This window comes from Vicugna pacos, chromosome 31 (assembly GCF_048564905.1).
Source record: "Vicugna pacos chromosome 31, VicPac4, whole genome shotgun sequence".
Classification (NCBI taxonomy): domain Eukaryota; kingdom Metazoa; phylum Chordata; class Mammalia; order Artiodactyla; family Camelidae; genus Vicugna; species Vicugna pacos.
In genome coordinates this window covers 23,166,970-23,185,054 of record NC_133017.1, presented here as the reverse complement: position 1 = coordinate 23,185,054, position 18,085 = coordinate 23,166,970, and the positions used below count along the sequence as shown (strand labels likewise).

General features: G+C 40.6%; 1 protein-coding gene across 1 annotated transcript in view; it reads right to left on the bottom strand.

Annotated features, from left to right (window-relative positions):
* LOC102529128 (contactin-associated protein-like 3) overlaps positions 1 to 17,764 on the bottom strand; it is a 154,603-nt gene extending 136,839 nt beyond the window's left edge. Inside the window, exons 1-3 of the mRNA XM_072952685.1 lie at positions 17,672 to 17,764; positions 11,087 to 11,185; positions 9,062 to 9,628 (exon numbers count right to left, since the gene is read on the bottom strand). Of these exons, the coding sequence (XP_072808786.1) occupies positions 9,062 to 9,146 (85 nt within the window). The 5' untranslated portion in view covers positions 9,147 to 9,628; positions 11,087 to 11,185; positions 17,672 to 17,764. The remainder of the gene's footprint in view (positions 1 to 9,061; positions 9,629 to 11,086; positions 11,186 to 17,671) is intronic.
* Between the last annotated feature and the right edge of the window lie 321 nt (positions 17,765 to 18,085).

Here is an 18,085-nt window from a genome sequence, read left to right as displayed (position 1 = left end):
TTTCAAGGTACCGGTTTTCCCCAGTTTGATGTAAATATTCTTTAGAAGACGGGGTTAAAACCCCAGGGAGGGTTTTTCATAGAACTTGAAGCAGTGAACCTCAAGGCTCAGGGGTTCTTAACATCCATGTGATTTAGGGAGTCTGTTGAGATAAACTTTAAAATTATCTCTTTATTTTCACTAACTTCTAGCTAAAATTCTGCATATTCTTCAATCATGAATGTAGACAAACCACCCTGTATTCAGGAGGGCTTGAGCATCTGTTACCAACATAAGTTACAGATTATTTTAATAGCAATCATTGCTGTCACAGACACCTAGAAATACTGTTTGTGTTTTTTGTTATGTCTCATCTGTGTATGTAAAGGGGTCCCAGGGATCTAAGTGACCTCCTGGAAGTCACACAGCTGGCTGAGAGGAAGTGAGGAAACTCTCCATCAACTGTTTCACTTGAGAAGCCTGCTCCCTTCCCAGCCTTAGCCCCACCATGGCTTCCTTTCTGAGTCTCCCCAGACACTCCCCCTCAGTCCACATCACACACATCTTTCTCGTCTCACCGCTCTGGGGGTCTCCCCTTACTGGGTTGGAAACTTCATGAAGACCAAATGTAGATTTTGGAGCCAGGCTGGGGGTGGAGATGGCAGTTACCAATTTCTACTCTTGGGATATCACTAACCCTCCCTAAGCCTCAGTTTTCTCATCTGTACAATGGGGATATCAAACAACTGCAAAACAGGGAATCACAGAACTAATAGGATTTTCATCAGGAGTAAAAGGGTTTGCTTTGGTTATTTTCATTACGGTAAGACAAGTCAGTACTTAAGCTTCTTCAAAATATTCTATAAGGATTTTCCTCATAGACACAGAAGGCAGCATTTAAAGCTCCAAACCATATTCTCATTTTTTGTTCTTTCTTTAAAAGAAGGCATATAAAGCTTAGTCTTAAAAAAAAGTAACAGGGATAAGAAGTAATAGCTTTTGTGATGCAATCTTTCCTTTCAAGAAACAATTTTATAAAAGTGCTTTAAAATGATAATTTTCTTTACAGCCCAAATTTAGAGGTTTCAAAATCGGTTGTTCCAATTTACATCCACACAAACAAATCTGAGAAAGTGTATGATCAAAAACTAGGTGACCATGGCCAGTAAGGTACTTAAAGAAGAGCCTCTCTGTATGTGGACAGTGGTTTCCATGTTTTCACCGTGTTTCTAACTAAATTACAACCAGGTAAGGTGAAGGCTCAGATGTCATACAAAATCTCCATTAACTGTTGTTTTCAATCTGAAATGTCCATTTTTCTCACCATGATTCCTAGAGCAAAAATTAAGACTCAGTTTTCTTTTTCTGGCATCATTGTATAATATTTATTTCCACTAAACATCATTCTTGTCAATAATCTGATAAATACTATTTCTATCCAAAAAAAAGATAAATCCTAAAATGCATCAAAGCTACAAGAATTATTCATAAATAATTGTTTTTAACCAATGAGATGGCAAAACAATTGTAACGAACAACTATTTACCTCTTGGGGGAAAATCGGAGGTGAGCACAAGTAATAAGCTTATAAGAATTAACTAAGGAAAAATAGTATTAACAGTTAAGTAGGCTAAAGCAATTTTATTTCTCTTCATAATAATGACTCACATTAATAGGAAATGATTCCATGAAATAATCTCTTTTGAAATGCACTTACTTCTTTAAAAGTTCAAATGTACTCAAGGTGAGGTGCTCAGAAAAGCTCAGGAACGAACTCTAAAGGGAAACTGATTATCCATTTTATCCATTCTATGGTGTCTTAGAGAAAAAACAAACACACCGTAATTGTTCATGATTTATGTATGACTCAGATCAGAGTGCTAGGGACATCTTTGTGTGCATGTTTAGACAATAAGTTCTATTTATGAAACACTCAAACCTTATCTTAGTATTTATACCTACTAGAATGCCATTCTAATCATTAGGTCCATTGTTCAGCCAACAGAACAGTATTATACTCAAACTATATACATTTTTATGGAAGTATAGTCAGTTATGATGTGTCAGTTTTTGGCGTACAGCATAATGTCCCAGGCAAAGACATTATTATATTTTAACTCCTTTGCACCTCTCTCTACCCAATCAGCCTCCCTCAAGACACCCAAACATACACACACACACTCAAGGATCGCTCCCCCGCTTCCCCCGCCAATTCATCACTCCTAGAAGTAGTGCATTTAGCTAGCTTTATCAAGCTCTTGAGCTGCCTGAGAATGTATGAATGTTTAAATAAAAAAGGAATTACAACTCTGGTAACTGAGGGTGGTACCTGATTTTACGTCTCAGGGCAGCAGGTCACTTCCACATTTACCCAAGCAGTAATTGCACTGCGTGTTCACAAACTCCAGAGAAACCACCTGCTGCGTCCTGACCACCCCAAGTAATGAGATAATGCTGAAAGCAGCAGAGTTGGGGGCACATTAGGTCTAAACAACAGCGGTAGGTGACTATTCAGGTGATAAAAACTGCCACGGGTTCCAAACAAAGTTCACCAGCCCCTTCCTCCCGCAGTGGCCCAGGGAACACGTGGCATAGGAATTCCTTCTCCACGGGTGCCAACCACTGAGGGTTGGCAACTAACTGATGGGACCACAAGTGACAATCTCTGAAAGCCCCATCTTCATAACATTTAGGAACACATGAATGTAAACATCTGCTAGACCACTTATCATACCCCTCAAATGGCACATCCGAAAACATTCTACTTGCCAGTTTAAAAAGCAAACTTCTTTCATGTTTTTTCTCCATGAGTCAGATACAACTACCACACTTTCCGTGAGTATCTGACTCCAAAGCACTACCAAGTAAAAACTTAATGAAAGCCATAGCCCAGATAAGATATACCATTTTCTCAATTTGTGATTAACAGCCTTGGAGGGTGGTTTTTTTTTTTTTAAACTGGTCCGTTAAATGGATACACATTTAAATAAAAATTATATAGTTTCTAATTTTAAACTATTTAAACTGTCAAATGCTTTATGCATCAATCGTATTTCAATGAAAATGCCCATTACCTGGAAACTAAGAAGGATATTTTTACCTTCTATTGAGGGCCAGACTCCTTGCTTTATTATTGACAAGTAACGTTTCAAATGAACCAGAAAGGAAATTTATTGGAAAGCGCATTTATCATCACTCGATGTTACGTGTACACCCACCAGGTAGGTGTGATCTCTATGTCAAAGCATGATTTTCCAAAAGTTAAAAACACAACACATGCAAATATAGAACAAATGTAAGCCAAATATTTAGAAACCCATTATTGACTGACCCAGGAAAAGAGCATCTTGGGAAACTAGGAATTTACAAGGATTTATAAAAGAACATTAGAATGGGGTTGCTGATTAATGATTAATGTCCTACAGGGTAAAAAAAACCTTTGTAGTTAACATACATATCTAAAAAGAAAAAAAGGGAAAAAAAGAAATCATCAGTTTCAGTGTCTAAACTCTAATCAAACAGTAAAGGACCAAGTCAGACGTGAGTGCATTCTTCTAGGTAATTAAACCATCACGTGGACCCATTAAACAAATGTTCCTGCTTAATGTCAAAAGGTCACTCTGTCATATCCTCTTTTTGCAGTATTTACAAGTTGTGTCTAACTTTTCTTCACACGTGTAATTTAACCTTATGCCACGAAAGTCAAACTGGGAAAAAGTAAGGGTGATATTTTGAAGGAACATATTGCATATGGTCGAATGCCTTTCAGAAATAGGTGGACATAAATAATTCAGTTTTTAAAAGTTATTCAATAGGAAGCAAGGGATGCCTAAGCAGGTGGAGTGGGAACACTTCAGAAGTTAATCTCAAGAACTATACGTTGAAGCCAAGCCTCTAAAGACTCTAAAAAATGAGTGGGGAGAAGACACACAGGTTAATTTCATATTTGTTATTCCAAAACCTAGAACTACTGGTAAGCCCTGGATCGAGTAATTCCAAATTGTGTGAGCTCTTTTATATGTTTATATTCAAACTCTGATTTTGATTTAAAGGGAAAATTTCAACTTAAAATTTGCTTAATTAATGGAGATTTTTGTTAGTGAATATTAAGCACTTTATTAAGCACTTTTGAATGATCTGTTTTTTGTTTTTTGTTTTTCCCAAATGAACTCAAAGAGGCAGATTTTCTTGAGCTCCAATCTTCTCCTCAGAACACCCTTCAGGTCTGGGAGGGTCAGTGCTAATGTGTCCTCAGGGTCGTTTTGTTTGTTTGTTTCCTTAAAAAGTCTTCCCAAATTTCATCAGTTTCAGGCGCCACAAATCCCAGCTCTAATCCTTGCCTCTCACACTGTGTTGATGGTCCCATGGACTTTGTAAGTTTTCTGGGGGAAAAAAAAAATGTTGTTTTCTCTAAGTTTTCAAAAATATCCTGACCTCAGTATTTCTGGGAAGTTTATTCAAATATGACACAAAAGGGTGTCTGTTTACTAATTCTTGGAAGGTGCTTTTCAAAAAGCCGGAGCCCAAGTGCTTACTAAAACACTTTTCCCTGTATTCTGTGCAGATTTTCCCCAACGCATTTCACTGCATCACAAAAGGATTCTCCGTTCACCTCCTCCAGGGGCACCTCCTCTGATAGGCTCTCTTCCTACAAGCTGATGTGCTTGGAAGATCAGACTCTAAACACTAAGCACACTACGGAGGCAAAGTGAAATCTGAACCAATGAAAACACCAACGGCATTTATGTCAGACAAGGCAAACATTTCTTTATGGACTATATTGAACCTCTTAGCACACATGCCATTACTTGAGATTGACTGTGTTCACGTAGCAATAAAGTATGTCGATGACGCTCTGCAAATAATTACAAAGAATCTGTGTCCATTAAAATGCCAAGCGTTCGGGGAAAAAAGATCCTTGCGAAGAGACCTAAGATAAACGCACTATTAGACATTCACTTCAATAAATTCTCATGATTTTATACTTCTTAGCGGTTGGAGCATTATGTTCAGTTCCTCCATTCTGCATGCATATATTTTTATAGCAAATGATTATGGTTAATCACATTATTAGGTTAGGATAATTTAGACCCTACAAGTATCTCACTATTATGTCACACTATGTATGTTATTTTTATTTTAAAGAATAATATTGTGATAATTTTTATTAGAGGATTATAGTAATAAACTTTCAGTAATGCTTTAGTACATAAGGAAGCTAATGCTCCAATGAAGAAAGGGTTCAAATCTGATGCAAATCTTCAAACTGAGGTGCTAACATATTTATTGCTTAGATCAAGCACTAGGTATTAAATGAAGATTATGGTTTTGTTTCCCATGTTGGCCAACAAAATGGGCTTGACCTGCACCCCAGTCATGGGCAGAGACCTCTCATATGCAGGATTTAACAGGGAAGAGAAAAAGTTTTATCACTCCTAGAACAGTGATTCAAATTGTATGCCCCACCTGTTGTGGGCCAGAAATATAGCTTTTTTTTCCCCTCTTGCAACAAGAAGGGCACTTTTGACAGGGGAAGGAAAACAAAAGGAAGCTTCTAGAGAAACTGACAAATTCTGAGATTTAACAGGGTGAGAATGAGGGGGTTGGACTCACTGAATTGAATCCTTGGGTCTAAAAATGTCATCATTTCCATCCAATAACCCCCTTCAACAACTGAAACGTCTAACATGGTCTTCAGTCCAGGGTGGGAGGGGCCAGGAGCTGTTAGCTATAGCTTGTATTTTACTTATATGGGGGAAATGATTCAGCTGTAAAATTAACTTCCAATTGCGTTGTCCCTAAATCAAGAAAGAGTGAACATTACTACGCGAAGTGACTCGCAATGCAGGAGACAGACTTACGACACTAAGTATGCAATCGAAATATTGACATCTTTTTATTCCGATTACATCTCTTCTTCCTCTCTGAAGACCTGGGAATTCATAAAGGAAGAGTGGATTCACACGGATAATCCTAAAGCAGAGAGCTCTCATCTTCCACATGTGGCTCATGGTAGGAAGTGGGTCAGCCAACCATTATCTCCACAACAGCTTCTAGGCACAGGACTCTAGCTTGGAATCTCTACCCTAAATTTCCTCTTAGTTCCATCTAAGAAGACAGCTCCATTAGAATAACACTTCCATCTTGACTGAGCACTAAGAGTTCTGGAAGGTAGACCAGATAGCAGTTCACAATTTTGAACTATCAGGTCCTAGGCCATATTTTGGAGGATGCAGTCTATTCAACTGGTTATTATCTTCAAAAAGACAGAGGCTATAGAGAAAAACAAATGAACAAACAAACCCACGGTCTTGGCTATTTAGAAACATTACTTTCCCTGGGCAGACTCCTCCTGACTTAAAACTTCCCATTATTTAAAAAAATTCGTGTCAAAATGTGTATTATAACTGAGAGGTCAAAAGTTTCAAGCAAGTCCTGTATCTTGGAGAGATGTCTTATGCCAGCACATCATCCAGGTTGACCCCCTGTCTGACTGATTTACTACTGAGAACCAGCTGTAAAGAGAGTAAAAAATGTACTGGGTCCTTTAGGAGAGACAATCTGTACATTTTTTTTAATGTACATACAGTTCTCCTTCTTTTCTTAGTAGGGCTCAAGAATATTTCATTTTTGTTAGTTTTAAAGTCTTATCTGAAAAGATCATTTGAGTTCTTAAAACATTTCTTAGGGGGGAAAAAAGGTTAGCCATTAAAAAAAAAAACTTGAGGAATACTGACATTCAAGATTTCTTGTTTGTAACCTAAATCCCATCCAGCTGACAAACTCCCCTTTAGAATTTCTCAAATGATGGCGCAGAACTCCAGAACCCCTTCTACCTTGACTTAAGTAGTAACATGTCAAATGCATGTTTGAAATATCTTGCTTGTATACCCAAATACACGTACAAACAAACATCTCCCAAACATTCAAGAGTTAAGGAAAAAAATCCCATGGGTCAAATTAGCCTAATCTAGACTATGATGGGATTCATGCACCATGACTTCTATTGCTACAAATGACAGTGTCCAATGAGATTATCAAGAAATTATCAAATGCAACTTATGAAGCCTTTATGAATCTTTAAGTCTGCAAAGTCATTTAAATCCATACTTGACACTTGGACGGCTATAACAGCCATCTTTGACCTGATCAAGGGTATAGAATTTAAACCGTTCTTAGCAATCACAATTTAAGGCGGTACTTTTAACTTACTGAACTTTGAATAAGAGTACTAAATACATCTACATACATCTAAATAAAACAGGCTGAAAAGCGAAAACTAGCAGTGCCATTTGAAGTCAGAGACCCAGATGGACTGATCTGAGAGACACATCCAATTCAGACACAGATACCTGCATGGCTGTTCAGACACAGAGCATCTCAGAGCATGTGACTCTTAAAAAGGATGCTCAGGGTAAAGCACAAGATACCTCCGTGAATTTCAGGGAATAAAATGCAAACAGAAAATAAAGAAATAGCAAAGCAACTGATCTTGCCAATATCCTGTAATCACAACGGAGGAAACACAGCCCTCTGCTTCTCTTACAGGAAGATTTTTGAAGCCATGGTTTCCTTTAAGTAAGAGTGACCTCCAGTGACTTCTTAATTGCACCTCAGTGAACTATGTTAAATCATTCCACAGTTCTTTCACAGCGGCAGATCACTGAGTACTAGTCATTTTTAATTTCTTAGCCAAGTGATGAACGCTCTACTGCAGGACCTAAGGATTTTATGTAAATGACCCATTTTAATTAATTCTTGGAAGTCGTGGGCAAAGCTCAATTAAAATTGTGTCTGAAACCCAGGGCAGTATTTGCTTAAAGGAGACAGGCTCATTTTTCAGGACTGACTCACACAATATGGCATTAAATGAGCGAATACTAAATGATGACAACGCAAAATCATCAGTCTAAGGGCACATATGGATAAATGCTGGAAGGGTAACTTGATCTGTACAAAATGCTTTTCACTTTGGCGCAAACTTCCCCCTGTGGGCAGAGCTGTCCCCCACTCCACCCTCACCCCCAGCTAAATCCGGACCCCTAGCAGCAAGGTCAGTTTCTAAACTTGCCTGTTAGCACTTGATTGATATGCACACGAGCTTGTTCCACTCCCTACCACCTGCTTTTTAAAGAATTCTTGAGGGGGATGGGGTGCGGAGGGAGCACAAGGGGGACTTTCTTAAAATCCCTTGAGGAAAGAAAAGCCCTGTGGTGGAGATTTCAATCTGAGTAACAATCTTGAAAAACTTTTTTTCTAATTTCCAGATCAAAATGCCTTGAGATCCCGCTGAACTAACTCGACTAGCATCCTTAGATCAGGCTCCCCGGGCTAGTTCAGAAATGAGAGGTTAAGATAGCTTCACTGAACCAGCAAAATCAGAAACACAACACGTCACAATATACAAGCAAGCAAGTACACCTGCACAGTGAACCTGAAAGGCAGGCTATGCTTTTCCTTCGAGCAGCAGCCGTCTACGTTTGAGGGGCCTCTGCGTGCCGGGATTCTGGGGACCGCCCAGGTCTGCCGTCCGGGCTCTGATGCGGAGCCCCGCGGGCGCAGCGCCCGGGTTCTCGGAACGCGATTCCGCAGAGCGCCAACTGCAAACATCTACGCTAATGCAGAGCCCGGCCGGGTCGGCCAGCGACTCCCTTTCTGACATAATTCCTACAAAATGCATTTATGCTAAAAAGAAACAAACCACCGCTCTGGCATGCTCTCGTCTCCTTATCTCAGGCCACCCACCGTCTCTCTGGTCTCTCCCCGTCCCAGTCTTCTCATGCTAAATTCAGGTTTTACTAGAACTTGAGCTTTCTCAATGAATATTCAAAACAACAGCATAGGATCCAGCTCACAGGCAAAAAGTCAAAACCGGCTTTGTGTATTTTGGACTTGACAAGAGGAAAAACCATTGTACGCCACCCTTTCCAAGCACTGGGACTTTGAGATGTTTTTTAAACGCCTCATTTTCAGAAACATGCCAGCGATTCCATTTGTTTTAAAACAAAAAAAATCAATTTATTTTTTTAAGACACAAATTCTAACTTGTCAATACAAGTTTTAAAAGATTTGCTGTACTCACAAGTATTCCCTGCTACTCCTGTGCTCCACGGCCGAGCAGACAAAAGAAAGAGCATCCTGAGAAAGGCTCCCGCGACGGGGTCCATGTTCGCAGTCGCCGGGGCTCCCCCGCCCCAAAACCCAAGGTGTCCAGGCAGCTGCGCCGAGCTGGGGCCCGCCTGCTCCCTCCCTCTCGGGGTCGCCAGCGCCCCGTCCTCTGCTCTCCGCGAGCCCGCGCAGCCGGAGCCGCGGGCGCCCCGACCTGCGGCCACACCCCCAGCCCCAGCCGGCGACCCGCTCCCGCCGCGCTGCGAGCTGCGCGCGGCCCGGGCGCCCCTGGCGGTGGCGGGCGGAAGTGCGCGTCAGCTGGCTGACGGCCGTCAAGCCGCGCTCGCGAGGATGCCGGGATGATGCGGACGGAGGTCGCTTCGGATCCGCGGTCCTAGCTCCTTCCTTTGCAGGTCTTCCACGTTCGACAGCCGAGCAGCTCAACGGACTTCCTTCTGAAGAGACCTAGCTTCGCCACCGTGAAGATGCTTGACCATGAATTAGCTCTGACGGTCGGAAAGGTGTAACTTGGATTTTCTAGCTGAAAATAAGTTAGGGCAAGTGACTAATCAGGTTTGAAGAAAATATCTACGTGAAATAAAAACTGTTATAAAAAAGACTGCTTTTGTTTTCTCATTTAATGATTCATATTTAAAAAAAAGCTAAAGAATATTAGGGTAATTATTTCAAAATATATACCTGTGCCAAATCATCACACTGTACACCCTAAACTGGCACAGTGTTAATATGTCAAAATAAATTTCAATAAAAGCTGGAAAAAATAAATTTTTAAATGTAATTTAAAAAACCCCACCCCACTTCTGCTATAATATCAGCGTTTTATTATGTATTTTCCTACCTGGAGATTTGAGAGTTATGGGCAGTAGATATATAAAACTATAAATTGAAATCCTGGGAGAAGGAATCTTACTCCCAGTGTCATCACAGAAGAAGTGACCTTATGTTAAGTAGGTGAATTGAATACATGAATTTGATGAGTAAATAGTTTTGAATCAGCTTCTACCTACTGTGAGTATGCACATTGCTTTCCAAATCCAAATTCTTTAATAGCAATTCCCAAAAGGGACATACTGGAAAATGATGGACTGTAAAGGAAACTTCTCAAATAAATAAATGGTTTCTGAGTATACAGACAGACGCCAGATGGCCCATGGAGGAAGAAGAATTTCAAGATCCATGACTTTGAAACTGAAGTTGCCAATCTGCTGGCCTCCTCTGTTTCCGGAAGGGGCTGCCAGCAGATGTAAATGAAGTCGTTACCAGCATGGCAGCATTAAGATCCATACTCTCCTAAAACTGTGACCAGACTCATGACAAGTGTGCCGAGACTTAAGAACAGGCCCCAGGCATTCCTGCACCATCCAAAGTGATCAGAATATGAAAGGGACTTCAACCTTTACCAGGGCCTCACTTGCCTGAGCAGACAGTAGAAAAGGTGTTCTGATTATTTCTATTCTGCAGCCAGAGATTAAAAAAATAAATAAATATAGGAATAGAAACTTTAAGTAGCTTGCCAAGGCCACAGAGATTACAAGAAGAAGCGCTAAGAATTTGACCAAAATATGTAGCTTCTGATCCCAACTTCCCACCCTTCTCCACTCCTACTCAGGGTCCCTGGGAACCAGGAGCTCTTCCCATCCAACCCATCAATCAGCAGTCTAGGGGAAACACTGACAGCAAAGCTTGCTCAGAGAGTGCATTTAGAACCTTGAAAAAAGCCACAAGGGAAAAAGCAACTTGAATTCATTAGTCAGACATTTTTCCAGTGCCTATAACATGTCCCAGAAGCTGCATATTTTATTTCTAATTTTCAAAAGCAAATACAAATTAATGATTTAGATTAAATGTCTAATACTTTTTAAAAGCCTATATATGAGATATGCACTGTGTGTGTATGTGAATGTAATCTAAATAAATCACCACAGCATTCCTTTGAGGTAAATGTTCTTACGCCCATTTAATGGATAGATAGACTGACCCCAGAGAGTTTAATGAGTCCAGAGACACACACAGCAAGCCGGACTCGGAAGCCAGGTCAGCTGAGCTCTGAAATCCCTTTTCACGAGTCCTCAGGTCTCTGAAAGAGAAAAGTTGTCAGACTCTGTGTTGGCAAACCTCTGTGCTCAATTGTTCACTGGGAATCCATTTCAGATGGGTTATTAGGCACGGCAGTAACTGACGCTAATTAAAACCAAAAAGGTCAGTGCTGGTAAATTACTTGTGCTGGCATTAAGGATGGATTTTCACAAGCCAGAGACGAGACACAGCACACAAGGGACTGAGACTTGTGGGCAGGCGTCCTCGTGCAGTGCACAGCACTGATCACTGCACAGACATCAGCACTGGGGCCACTGCATGACCTTCCAAGACAAGAGCAGCCCCAGGTGAGGAGGGTTCAAGAGAACACAAAGCAGTACCCACAGTAAGAAGAGTGCACTTGTAGCATGCACAAGGTCCTGGGTTCAATCCCTGGTACCTCCATTAATAAATAAATAAATAAACCTAATTACCATGCCCCCAAGTAAATAAAAATAAAAATTAAATTAAATTAAAATGAAGTGCAGAGTAAGCTGGCCAGCATTCTACCCAATTCAGACACCACACCTGTTCACTGATGGCCGTGGCTGAGGTGTGTACATGTAGAGAGAAGGGAGATTCTAGAACTTTCTCCCATCACTCACAAAGGCGAATAAAGTCACAGAACCAACTACATGAGCGTCCAGGAAAAAAGGCTTTTTACTTTTTTTCTTTAATTGAGATATGTTGTACCCTTTAAATAAAATTTCTAATTTTATGAAAGACGTAATAGGTAACTGAATTTTTCTTCACTTCTTTGAGGTAGGAAGAGGGTGGTGGAGTTGAGTGTACCCTATAAAGTTCTTTTTCAATTTAAAATTAAAATCAGCATCTGATTTTGACCTAAGAATTTTAAAATTGAGGTGTAATTGACATAGAACACTGTATTAGTTTCCGGCATACAACCCAATGATTTGATGCTTGTGTGTATTGCAAAATGATCGCACAATGAATCTAGTTAACATCCACTAGTATGCAGGATTTTTCTTTCCTTTTTTCTTGTGATGAGAACTTTTAAGGTTTATCCTCTCAGCAAATTTTAAATTTGCAATACAATATTATTGATTGTAGTCACCATGCTGTAGACTGTACCCCAATGGTTTTTTTATCTTATAGCCAGAGATCTGTACCTTTTGAACCCCTTTCACTCCTGTCTCCTACTTCCCACCCCCATGCCTCTGGCAACTAACAGTCCGTTCTCTGTATCTATGAGCTCCCTTCTTCTTCTCCTTTTTTTTTTTTTTTAACTAACACCCTCTCGGTTCATCCATATTGTCACAAATAGCAACATTTCCTTCTTTTTTGTGGTTTAATAGTATTTCACTGCACAGGTATTTCACTTCCTTGGTTAAATTTATTACTAGGTATTTTATTCTTTTTTTAAAAAAATTGGGGGAGGGGCAGGCAATAATGTTTATTTTTTTGATGGAGGTACTGGGGAATAAACCCAGGACCTCGTGCATGCTAAGCACGCACACTGCCACTCAGCTATGTAACCTCCCCTCACCATTTTATTCTTATGATGCAATTTTAAGTGAGATTGTTTTCTTAATTTCTTTTTCTGATATTTCATCATTAGTGCATAGAAGTGCAACCAATTTTTGTACATCGATTTTGTATTCTGCAACGTTACTCAAGTTGTTTATTATTTCTAACAGCTTTTATTTTTTTTTTTTGGTAGAGTCTTTAGGGTTTTCTGCATATAATATTATGTCATCTGCAAATATGAGTTTTACTTCTTTTCCAATTGGATGCCTTTTATTCCTTTTTATTGCCTAACGAGATTGACTATGACTTCTAATACTATGTTGAATAAAAATGGCAAGACTGGACATCCTTGTCTTATTCCTGGTCTTGAAGGAAAATCTTCCATTGAGTGTGATACCACCTATGGGCTTCTCATAGATGGCCTTTATTGTGTTATACCAAATTTGGCATTTCATTACGAAGAACTGAACCTGTATTCAAATATAAACGTTTCAATAATGATCATTAAAAGGCCTTTTAAATTGGAAACAAAACTGAGAACTTGTAATAGTGCTGGCTGATTCAAAAATTTCCCCCTTCAGGATTAAGTTCACTCTATAATTTCAATGTGGTTTTTTTTTTTTCAGGCTGAAAAACTAACAAATGAGGGACTCCAACATGCTGGAATGTTGAAAACACGCTGAGTGAAAGTACCCCATCATGAAGGACCATATATTATATGAGCCGATTGATATGCAATGTGTCCAGAAGGACAAATCTATAAAAGCACAAAGCAGATTAGTGGTTGCTCTGGACTGTGGGGGATGGAAGACTTGTAGACAAAAGATTTCTTTTGGAGAAGTAATGAAAATGTTAGAATCAAAAAAATGATCCAAAAAAACAACTGAGTTGGACAATTTAAGTAGGTGATTGCATAGTAGGCGAATTACATCTCAAAGCTATTTTTAAAATGAGAATGCGGAAACTCCAGAAAAACACTGAATCCACTGATAACTACTCTACCGCAACAAGTCCACACTGAAATTTAACGGAAAAGCGAGCGTTAGAAACCGTAAGAAGCAGTATCAGTTCGTTATCTACTGTCACGAGAATTCTGTGAATTCACCACAAACCTCAGCGGCAGGCTCTGCTGTCCTGAGCTCAGGGGTCTCGGGACCCACACTCTTGGTTCAGCAGGTGTTCTGGTCTCACCTGCCTTGGGGAGGCTGCTGTCTCCTGATGGAGAGTGGCCCCACCTGGGATGACTGGACTTGTGTCTCATCACCCAGGCACCAGTCACAGCAGCAGCACAGAAGGAGAGAAGAAGATATATATATATCTGCCCTGAACCTCTTCGTGGGTCACATCAGCTAGCATTCCATTGACCAAAGCAAATCTCATAGCCTAACTCAGAATCAAGAGTCAGGAGAACAGATTCGGCCTCTTCAGTGGAAGGAACTGAAAAGCCCTGTGACAAAGATGGTGAACCCAGAAAGATGAAGAATGAGGACTGTTAAGGCCCCAGTCTCTGCCTCACACAGCGTATTTGCTATGGGAAAAAAAATAGAACAGAAATTAAATATTTACCCTCTTACAGCTTTACTTGCTTCACATTTTCACCTAAAATTGTATCAGAAACGTTGAAATGTCTTGCTTTTTTTTTTTTCAGTTGAATCTCGATTCAGATAATAGAAGCATTTAACATTTTGGGGATTTAGTTCAAATAATGGCTGCATAATTCAAGCAGATTTAAAGGCAAAGAGAATCTAATTTATAATAGCAAATGCTGGTATAAATGCCACTGGATGATACTGTGAGTGTGTGACATGAGTTTGATGGCTTGCTTTTTAATGATGGGGGCTTTTAGCTTTTGCAAAGATAACTACTTTTTAAAATGCTTTTCTAGATGTTCTTGTCTTATCACAGAAATGCATGCTTGTATGTGCTTGTATGCATTAATTGGCATAGAAAAGTGTCAACTACCCCCTGCGTGCACACACACACACACACACACACACACACTCACTGCCATTGCTCTATTGCTATGTCATTGACATAACTAATGATGACTGTCTTTCTGCACATCCATACACACACATTTACAGGATTAGGTTCACTTCCTTTGTATGGTAATCACAACGTGATGTGATTCTGCAACTTGCACCAGGTTACAATTTTGCATTTGCATTTTTCATTTCCAGACAGTGGTTTCACATGTGAAAAATGAAATCCTACTTCAGCCTGTCAGTCTAAAACCACTTTGAATCTGAAACTGGTCTCCTCTGGTAAACCTTTTAAGACCCCTCCTTCTGCATTGTAACATTGTCTGTGTGGTGGACTATATTAGTTACATTAATTAAATAACACACACCCTCCTAATTGTGTTGGATCTGTCTTGTATCCACAGGCACAAATCAAAAAAAGAAAAAGAAATGATTATATTACTAGAGTTAAAAAAATAAAAATAGTAGCTCTGGTTGATTTTTTTTTTAAGGAGTGATATAAAAGTGGTGCCTTGAAGTGGGAACCTGAAGTCGCTCCTTTATTTGGAGGCTTAACTAATGGCACCTGCCAGGAAATAGACAAGAGCAGGCCCCCCTCACCCGCTGCCCCCTTTCATGTGTTTCATTTCCAGGGAAGGTTAAGGGTGCTGAACAGCTCAGGCATGAAGCACCTCCCCCCGTCAGGAAGTTCCTGGAGCTTGTTTGCTTTTTCTCCCTGTTTATGGGGAAAGATGGCGTGTTCCCTCTCACACCCCAGAGAACCTGAGAACCAGCTGCTCACAGCCCAGCCTAAGACCTTTGCCGCTACTTTCTGGAGAACAATTCTGCCCTTTTCAGCGCCAGACTGGAATGTAATTTGAACTCGAATACAAACATCATTTAGAATGACTTAAATGATTCCTTGGTGGTGTGAGATCAGCAAACAGCCTTCTGTAGTCACATTGTAACTAAGTAGGACCTTGCGGGGGTCTTCCAGGATGGACCCCTCCCCATATCTTCTGCTGTAGCTCCTCTCTGAAGTGCTCAGATAATAGGATCTCATGCATGTTTCCCGAGTTTTTCAGATGCTTAAAACCACCACCAAAGGGAAGAAATTAACCACTTGATGATTACAAGCAAGCGGCTCCCAGACCATCTGGCACTTAGGGGTTAATAATGTTGACCGCCCTGTTCCCTTGATATCAACCAACCAGAGAATTGTGCATGAGCTGATCATGTACCCTGTGACCCCCCTCTCTCTTATCTGGCCTTTAAATATGCTTTGCTGAAACCTTTCGAGGAGTTCAGGGTTTTCTTGGACGTGAACCACCCCATCCTCCTTGCTTGGCCCTGCGATAAACCCGTCCCTGCTCCAAGCTCCAGTGTTTCAGTTTGTCTGGCCCCGTGGTGTGGCGGACAGGCACACGAACTTGCCTTCAGTAACAACATTCTTCTCCATTTTGGCTTTAATGGTGCTTGTTTACTAATCAAGCAGGTACAGAGTAAGCAGCAGAATTTTCCTCTGAATTTTTGTGCGCTGAATTCATTGAAGTAATTGAAGTGTTAATGGACCAGAGGCTGGTAATGAACGCGCTGGCACTGAAGCACTTACTCTGCACTGTGTAGGTTCTCTTCTGTATCATATTATAATGTCACCAGCCGGTACAAATTTTAAAGCAATCAGTAGGTGTCTTTTAAGATCTTTCTTCTCTGAATATCGTGCTCCGTGTAGATTCCATCAGGATTAATCTTACATAGCAACAATAGGCTCCCGTGAACAGGGCAGATTTTTAACAGAATGGAAATGAAATTTTGACTCCACCAGACCCCTCTTGCCCAAGGACAGACGTGCAACTATTCAGCCTAAGACAAAAACCTTGTTCCTTTTCCCTCATTATTGTTCCTAACGTGCAGCAAAGGCAATGGTGGGAAAGGCAAAGTTGCCCTTTATTTGCCCTCATCCGATCTTTAAGAACCTCAGACATTTTCCAAAGAAGACTTTGACCAAAGGAGAGACATCCAACTCCAAATTAAAGTGGAACGTATCCATAGAGAGAGAGAGAGAAGAGCTCTCTTACATCTTATGTACATTTTATATATAAAGAGAAAAGATCGCAGGGGTAAGGGTGCCAGACAAATACACCATGCCCAGACAAACGTGAATTTCAGATAAATATACAGTCTGGGAGTCAGACTCAACCGATATAAATCTGCCAACTTGACCCTGGTGTGCACTGTAAGGAGGAGAAATTATTTTTAAGCTTTTTGTTGGGGGTGGGGTGATTACATTTATTCTTATTTTTAAATTTTTTTTTAATGGAGGTACTGGGGATTGAACCCAGGACCTCATGCGTGCTAAGCACACACTCTACCACTGACCCATATCCTCCACCTGAAAGATGATTTTTTAAAAGGGAGTCATGGAGGATATAAAAAAAAAATGTGAAATTTCACAGTTTTGTCTAGGGCAAGGGTCCGCAAACTCTAGCATGAAAGCAGAATCTGCTTTGCCCCTGTTTAAATAATGCTTTATTGAAGCCCAGCCACGTCCACCCATTAGTTACAGCCCAGGGCTCTTGTCGCTCTACAGTGGCAGAGCTCAGTCACTGCAGGCCCACAGAACCTGAAGTGTTCACTATCCGGCCCTTTAACCAAAGAAACTGGCCAACCTCTTGTCCCAGGTGAATTCCTAAAATGACAATTGTCAGCCTAAATACTTTCTTTTCCCCAGCTCTGATGAAAGGCTTTGTTCCATAGGCATGCTTGATATTCTAAAACTGAAAAGATGTAGGACAGTAAATAAGCAACAGTATTTTACGCTGTGGGTTTAAACAGAAGGCAATATTGTCACTTGGAGAAAAATAAAAGAGCTTTGAGAAATGTTGACGTATGCCAACATTTGTGTTTCAGAACTCCAGACAGCCTGATGCAGACTTTCATTTCTCAGCACACTGAAGCGGAGAATATTACGAAAGAGTCAGAGAGCTCAAATCCACCCACCAGCCGGACCTTCCAGTCTTCAGTACAACGTTTCCTACCGGATGTGGCTCAATGTGGCTTAAGGAAGCAATGGTTTAATTCTCATGTGGGTAACTGTGGTTCTGGAAGAATGAGGGAACCGTAGAATTAATCTCCAGGTAGTAAGATGAAAAGCTCAGTTTGCAAACTCCATAATGTGCCAGAGAGGAGCTGGAAGTAAGCATAATGTTAGAAGGTAGCAAGGAAACCAGCACACCCCTGGGGCCCTGGGTTGAAGCCATCTGGTTGGTAGATAACCTAAGACAGGCCTGGCCACCAGACTCACCCCACTCTGCTGATGCAGACAGGCAGCTGGCGGAGACACAATGAAGTTCACACAGTGACCTGAGGTTGTAAAACCGCACCTGCAAATAAAAAGTACAGGGAAGAAAATTCTATTTCTAATCTACCTGTAAAATGGGTGCATTTAATTT